The following is an 8,293-nucleotide window of genomic DNA, read 5'->3' as shown; positions in this document are numbered from 1 at the left end:
AAAATGCAGAAAATGCTCATGGTGTATTAATCATGCCCACTGCCTTGCAAATTCCATCTCTTATTTCTGGGAAAGGGAGAAGACAGTGAATTACAGCTGTTGTGGATTATGATGATAATGATGGCCATTGACATTCTTATGTGCCTTCACAGACATTCTTGAAGTCCTGGTTGAGAGGACTTGGCAAATGTCATTCTTCAGAGTGAGAAAAAATCATCATGAGCTATCTGCATGCATGTTGGAAATGCTGAAACTCAAATTGACAAGAGATATTCTGAGAGTTCATAATTTAGAAACAACAAATGCAGCCATATTAAATGTAATCCTAGACTAGTAATGTAATCCTTCTTAAAACATAGCTTTCCAAAGATGTGCAAAAACACTTTTAAAGACATGAAATTCTGCTGCTGAATTAAATGGCATTGCAGGTAAAGAGATGTTTTGCTTCAATGGAGTTTTCTGTGTACTGCCACTGGGGAAATCTACTGAAACAAGTTCACAAAGGCTCCTTAGCCCACAGGTGTTGTGAAACAGGACTTGTGCTGCACCAAACAATTCAATGATCCAGGCTTCTCCTCCTGCAACTACATGTGCTCTTCTCAGATAGGCATAAGAACCCCAAGAAATCTAGACATTAGGCAGATAAGGCTTCCATGCTTCAAGTTTGTCCAACTGTGCTCTGTCCTGCTACTCGCACTCCAGCAATTATGAACACATGTGGACAAACACTTAATGAATTATTTCCTGATTCAACATTACATGAGAGCTGTATCTCAAAGCAGCAAAGCTCTTCTGTGAAATGCAGTTTCAGTAATGGATTAGGTTGATGTTTGGCAAATGTGTTCTTCAATATGTGCGATACTGTAGAAAGCTGATTAACTCATAGTGACAAGAGGTTTACTTGACATTGCTAGCTCTGCCATCTTTCTGTTTATAGTGCTTAAAAAATTAAATTAATAATAAAAACATCCCTCATTACAAGCATTTTAAAAAAAAATATCACCCAAAGGGAAAACTTGCAAATCATGGCTTCATTTACAATAAATACTCATGTCAGCTGGACATGAATTCTCCATTAAAAACAGTAATTTGGTTAGGTGAACAGAATTCCAGGGCTGATAGGAATTGCAGGCATCCTGCTTGGTTACAGCTGTAAAAAAGCTCACTTTCAGTGCCTCTTATCTGGACAGTGCAGCTTTCAGAGGCATTTGTGCCTTCTGGACTCAGAGATCTAAAGTTGCATAAATAACTCCAGCCTCAGTGCTCCAAGGTAGAATAAGGAGATTACTGGTTCTTTTTTTTTAAAAAAAGGAAACTGACTGACCGACATTTAGGAGAAAAATGATTTTTTTTTCCCCTCCTGTCAGGGTTAAGACCCAGCCAGCAACCAAGCCCCAGTGTAGAAACTCACTCATTCCCCAACCAGCAGGATCAGGGAGAGAACTGGAATGGTAAAAGAGAGAAAACTTGTGAGATGAGATAAAGGAAGTTTAATAGGGAAAGCAAAAGCCATGCACACAAGCGAAGTAAAGCAAGGAATTAATTCACTGCTTCCCATGGCAGGTAGGTGTTCAGCCATCTCCAGGAGAGCAGGGCCTCATCACATGTAACAGTTTAGGAAGACAAATTTCCCCCCAGCCTCCTTCTTCTGCTCACTTTATAAACTGATGTCATATGCTTTGGAATACTTGTTTGGGTCACCTGTCCCAGCTGCATCTCCACCCAACCTCTCACACAGCCCCAGGTCCCTCATCAGTGTGGCAGTATGAAAAACAAAGGCCTTGGCTCTGTGTAAACCCTACTCAGCAATAAAAAACCCCTCTCTGTATATCAACCCTGTGTTCAGCACAAATCCAGAACATTTCCTCACAGTAGATGCAGTGAAGAGAATTAACTCTACATCAGGCAAAACCAGCATACCCTTGAAATCTAAGAGGAGATAGAAGAACAAGAGAAACTCTATAACTATATGTAAATTATCTTGATTCAAGTACTTCTTCAAATATGACTGTTACTTCTGGTATTCAGGTACCTGAATAATTTCCCCTCAGGGCAATTCTTTTTCTCGATTACCTACAGAAGGAGATCTGTTTCATGCTACAGAACAGCAGTGTAAATCCTAAAATCCTATTTTGAGATACACAAGCCAGGAATTGGACATCAGGTTAACACTCTCCTGCCCTGATGTCCCAAGAGAATCTGAGAGCACAGTAGTTTGTACAAGGTGACAGTAATCTCACTGACAACAAGAGAATAAGAGCAAAGCAAAGGAAGGGTTAATCCAAGTGCTCTGGATTTTCCTTCATCATGAAACAGGGTAGAGTCCAAAGCTTTGTCCAAATTGTGGCTTCTCAGTGCGTTTCCATCAGTTAGCATCTTCTGAGCTTAAAATGACCATGTTCCAATCTCAAAATACATTCATGCATCAGACAGACTGAATCTACTCATTACCCTGCACCACATTTCCCATTTGGCAACTCTATACATACATCTTTCTGTCCTTATCTGTGATCTCTGTTCATAAAATACACGGTGAAGGACACCTGTAATTAACAATGTGTGACTAGTGAGCTGCAGATAATCATGCTGTCTAGGGAAAATAAATTATAAGAAATAATACAGATTATTTCAGGCAAATATGGTTCTTAATTATATTTATAATTTGACCACTTCATGCACGTACAAAATACATCAAACTCATAATGATAAGAAGCAGACAATGGCCCCCAAATATACAAAGAAGCATTTTAAATAACATTGTGGTAAATGCACATTTGTGCATATCCTTCCAAAATACATTGTCACTCTTTCTCTTCTTCCATAGATGTCAGAGCACTCTTTGAACAAGACCTTGTAGTTCTGAATTCTCATAGGCATTGCAAACATGAAAGGAGCAAGGTGTAAGCTAAAAATTTAAGTTTTAAAAGGCAAATAAAGAGGTAATGCAATTCTCCACATGTAAACACTAAAGGGATTGGTCCCTAAAAATATAGTGTCATATTAAATCAAGAATCCTGATTTCCATATAACTTGATTTCTACCTGAAATCTCAGAGAATGAGACACAAAGTTGTATTTGTTCCATGAGGCTGAGTTGTAATTCTTTTCTAATACTTCATGAATGATACATTTAGCACTAGATACTTGCAAATTAATCAAATGTAAAAAATAACTCCTGTGGTTCTTTAAAAGAAGGGGACTCCATAATTCATCAGAAAAGGATTTTAGTCGTGTTTTAGAAGCTTTTCATCAAGAGTGTCGATGATGTTTGTGTAGAGGATTAAGTTTAGATCAGGGATGCTTGTTCTGTGTGTGTTCTCTGCCATTACTCTCAGTGCTGGTGGTTTCCATACAGCTGTAAACAAGATCCTAAATGCAACTAAGTTCCATTAAACTGTGCCAGAAACATGAGTTTATCAAATCTCCTCTCTCAGACCAAAGCTAGCAACTGCATGGATTCATGCAAGGATCTGCAGTGCCCAGTCCCATCTCTTAGGGACATACTGCAGCTAGACGAAGTGCAAACCCTCAGACACGTTGATTCCCTTAACAGGCTGATGAAGATTCATCTGCTGCTAAACCCACACCAGGTGAAACCCCGTTTTCCTCGCACTCTGGTTGCTGACAGTGTGCCATGTGCTCCTTCCAAACACCAGGTCAGTCTCTGCTCCCAGAGGAGCACAGCAAAGCCCCCTGGTCCTGCCAGCAGCTGTGAGTTCCTCTCACAAACAGCAAACCACAAATCCCTGTTACCCAGGCCATTAATTCCCTCTCTTCCCAGATTAGAAGTTGAAGCTCAACATGAAACTCTTTGTAGATGATGAATCCTTTGTATATTTTCTTCATGGCTTAGAAATTTGGATCAGCTTGGCTGTTTCCTATTGGCATCATGTTCTTATTTTAGAAGTTAACTCATTTGTGACACATTTGTGTTTACATTTAACTTGTATTGAAATGCTATGTTTTCTGCATTTTCTGGATCTGGTTTCTTAAAGCAAGTTTTCTTAAAGATATATATATATATAAAATTTTTTTTAAGTCAGTCTAGAAATACCTAGATTGTAAGTGACTTAGTTCTTTTGATCTCCTTTCCTGGTATTATTCACAAATGATCACTTCCAAGAGGAGTGAAGCAGTCCTTTCGAACAGAGATCACACCTCAGAAAAAGGTTTATGTGGACTAGATCCTGAAAATATAGAAACACAGCTGCATAATGCTGGTTTTGTTTTAATCTGCATCCTAACTTGTTATGAATGCATTTACCCCCAAAACAGTTAAAGTATAATTTATTTAAAATGCTGCCTTCCCAGTATAAATTACTTCCAACACTGCCTTCTACATCTGTGGCTTTAGCACATGGAGTGTCTGAAAGTGTCTGCTGAAAGCAAACCAGCTGGGCATCTCGGTAATACTTCTTTGCTTATACATTTTTCTTCAGAAAAGTAATTTAAATATCGATATTTTGCTTTCTTTTGCCACAAGAGGGCGATCCCTTAATTCATGTCACCACTAAGGCAACACACAGATGCAAGATGGACTCGTTTTCTATCTAAACCATTTTTTCAACTTCTTCTATAGATAAACTGATGAATTTCATTCTGCCTGTGTTCTCAGCATGCATGTGGCTTACATGAAGTTACTAGGCAATAATATTTAGCTGTGGGAGCACACTGCGCTTCATAAATGGCTGATACTGAAAAAAAATTGGTGGTAAATAAATAGGATTTCCCTTCATTATCTTTAGAAGTAGAAGTACACTGTATTAACACAACTCATTGCTCTCAGCAATGAACTCAGACAGGTCACAACCAAAAAGAATAAGGTCTTAAGATGTGCTGATTCCAGAAGCATGAGAAATTTGTGAAACAAAGAAATGTGTTATACTTTTCATCCACTTGTGAATGTTTAGCTATTTGGATTTGTTAAATATGCCATCATGTGCAATAATATACAGCGCAAGCACGATCCGCACAGAAAACTGATTCAAGCACTCAGAATCTGAAGATTGTCACATCCTCCCTAATGCAGAACTCTGATTGGATTTACTTACTTAGAACCAGATAGTTGGGAAGATTTTGTTTAAAATGCTTCTAAACAGTCATCATGAGTGTACAATATAACTTACCATAGCATTTTTGCTTTCAGTCCCAATATTTTACATATATAAACCTGTGAAATTTACTCAAACCAGGAATGATTTCTCCCTCTTAAGTCCAAATAAAATTTTGCTCAGAAACAGTGGATGGATTTTGTCCATCAAGAGTCAGCTATGTTCCTGGGCAACCGGTAATGCTCTGGCCTGATCCTTGCCTTCTTCTCCTGAGGGCTGGCATATTTCCACTTGGATGGAGACATTTTCAGCTTTTTTCTCTTCTTATCTGTACACCACACTTTTTCACAGTATTCTTCCACCCTCTGGAAGTTGCTGTAACCTATCAGCTGAAGAAATTCCTTATACCATGGCTTTGAAGCCTGAGGTATACTGCTCTGCATTGGGCATGGCATTTTGTGAGGGATCTCCTCCTCATAGTCTTTATTGAACATTTCGTCTACACGTTCCTCCTCCACGATTTCCAGGGTGATTTTTCTGACAGTGTGAACAATGCTGTGTTCTACTGTCTGACAAAAATAAGTCCCTGCATCCAGTCGATGCAGCTTCAGGAATAAAAGGCCAAGGTCCATTTTTATTATTCTATCATCGGTCTTCACCTGAAAAAAACCCCATAAAATGCAGTTATAGAGCACAGGCCTTTGCTATTACATTAAACCAATGCAATTATTTCTGAAATGTACTTTCATGATTGTGATATTAAATTTTTAGAGGAATATTTGAGATCTACAGATTTTTAATTCACAGTGTTTTTGTAATAACATAAATATTTACTTGAATCTGGGAAGCATGGAAGAACGTAGTGAAGCAGACAGATTCCTGTTTTAATTGCAGAGGGAAATAAGTTAGAAACATGCAAATAATCTACTGGGTGGAAAACAAAAGGGCATTTGCCAGATGACCTGTGATAAGGATCCCTGTGAATTCTCTTATAGACTGGTATGCTTTTGAGGAGACATTCATAAAAGTATTTGCATATCTAACTGCAGGACCACTAAGATCTTAAAGCCTCAGTTCTGAGTCTGGTGTTTGAGCTCCTCCTATGGCTCCTGAAGGCAGCACTATTGACTACGAGACATTCACAGAGGCTGGCAAGCAGGGAGCACTGAGCTGTCTAATTCAGCAGCAGCATGTCCAGGGAAATAGTATCCTCAGCTTCTCATTTAACAGTAAGGTGATGAATTTAAGCAGAAGTACTGAATGATGAAAGGATCAAAAGCAGTCCTGAAGAGGACTTGGGGGCACTGAGGGATGAGGAACTGGATGAGAGCTGGCCATGTCCACTTGTAGAAAACCATCTGTATCCTGTGCTGTATAACAAGAAATGTGGCCAACAGGTCAAGGGATGTGATTCCCTTCACTCTGCTCTGATAAGCTCCACCTGGAGTGCTGCAAACAGCTCTGGGACCCTCAGCACATGGCAGAGACAGGGACCTGTGAGAGTGGGACTGGAGGAGGGTCACACAAATGAAGAGAGGAATGGGGAACTTCTGTGAAGAAAGAGAGAGCTGGGGTTGCTCAGCCAAGAGGAGAGGGGGCTCCTGGAAGACCTTATGTTGACCTTTCAGTACTTAAAGGGGGCTTATAGGAAAGAAGGGGACGATTTTACCAGTCCCTGTAGTGACATATCTACACTCTAGTGATAGCCACAGTGATGTGTATCAGAGAGATATTGAGGAATAAATACAATAGCATTTATGAAGCACTTTCATAATGGTAAAATACATGTAAAAGAGGCAGAGAATCCACTAATACTCATTTGCAAAAAATTCTGTAATAAAAGAGTGAGGAAGCAAGAATGAATAGAAGTTAAGCTAGACACTGGAAATAATACACATTTCACCCCTGCAAAAACATACCAAGAGAAATGATGGATTTTCCTTTGTTTTGAGATCTTAAATTAGCTTCACTACATGTCTAACATCTGCATTCAAGATGTTGAATGCAAACACCAGGTGAAATTCTCAGACCAGATGAACATGGTGATTTTCCCTGACACCCAGTTCAATTTCAGCAACTGGCAGTAAAAATTCAACTAAGATATAATGTTTCTAACAACAGGTTCTTTTATTGCAATAAAGTCATTCTAAAAGTATATTTACCTCTTCCTTCTTAGTTTCATGTGCTCTCTGGACAAACCAGATGACTTTTGCTTGTAAGGTCCGAGGGGTGCACTCCAGAAGGGTGCTGTTGTACTCTATTCCATAAACAAGTCGCTCCTCAGTCTTCTCCAGAACTTCACCTGGAAGGGAAATAAATGTTTCAAAAATGTGTCCCTCCACGTACTTGTTACACTCCATGTTCAGGGTATATTTATTTTAAAGAGTGAAGCTTAATTCAGATCCAACCAGACAGTGGCTGAAAAGTAATGTCTAATGAAGATCTGACCTGATAAATGAATTTTCCTATCATCCCAAGCTTTCATAGCATCTGACCAAATTGTGCTGTGACTCACTTAAGATTATAGAGAAACAGATCTCAGCCTTTCACACTTGTGATTGCTTGTGCCTGGTTCTTATGAATAGTTAATTTCATTTTCACTCAGTGAAAGAGGAGGATTCAAAACATGTTTAAATATAATAAAAAATTCAATTTTTTAGGGGTAATAACAGCACATAACTGCTTACAGAATGATGCTATAAATACTCTAACCAATATTATACATATCCATGCTATACATGTGTAAATTGAATGTACATTTTGGGTCCAAGGGTGCTAATAAAAACAAGGTGAAGGAATTAAATCAAAATTTAACTCTGGTTTTTAATCCAACAAAACATCTGGAGGAAGATAAACCAGTTGTTACACTGGATGATACCAATTGCCTCATAAATGAAATAATCTTATTTCATAATAGTAAGAAAAACTCCTAAGCACAAATAGCTTTATATCCTAAAAAAAATGCACTGTTTTATATAATTGTGATTTCTCTGCTGTATTTCAAACTTGTGGAAGAATTAGCACTTAATATTGGAATATACTTTTCCAAAACATACAATATCTTCCAAAGGAATTCAATTTTAATGAAGCTTTCTCTGATAAAAAAGGAAAAAAAATAAAAATATTTATATATATATTGTATATATATTTCTGTATGCACTATTTAAATATAATATAATATAATATAATATAATATAATATAATATAATAATATAATATAATATAATATAATATAATATAATA

At 37.9% G+C, this 8,293-nt stretch overlaps 1 protein-coding gene across 1 annotated transcript in view; it reads right to left on the bottom strand.

The window, feature by feature from the left end:
* Positions 1-2,637: 2,637 nt before the first annotated feature.
* Positions 2,638-8,293, bottom strand: part of SEMA3E (semaphorin 3E) — a 128,857-nt gene continuing 123,201 nt past the window's right edge. The window contains exons 16-17 of the mRNA XM_015629456.3: positions 7,213-7,352; positions 2,638-5,709 (exon numbers count right to left, since the gene is read on the bottom strand). Of these exons, the coding sequence (XP_015484942.1) occupies positions 5,257-5,709; positions 7,213-7,352 (593 nt within the window). The 3' untranslated portion in view covers positions 2,638-5,256. The remainder of the gene's footprint in view (positions 5,710-7,212; positions 7,353-8,293) is intronic.

The sequence above is a fragment of the Parus major genome, chromosome 1A, assembly GCF_001522545.3.
Source record: "Parus major isolate Abel chromosome 1A, Parus_major1.1, whole genome shotgun sequence".
Lineage (NCBI taxonomy): Eukaryota > Metazoa > Chordata > Aves > Passeriformes > Paridae > Parus > Parus major.
This window is presented reverse-complemented; position numbering and strand designations above follow the sequence as displayed.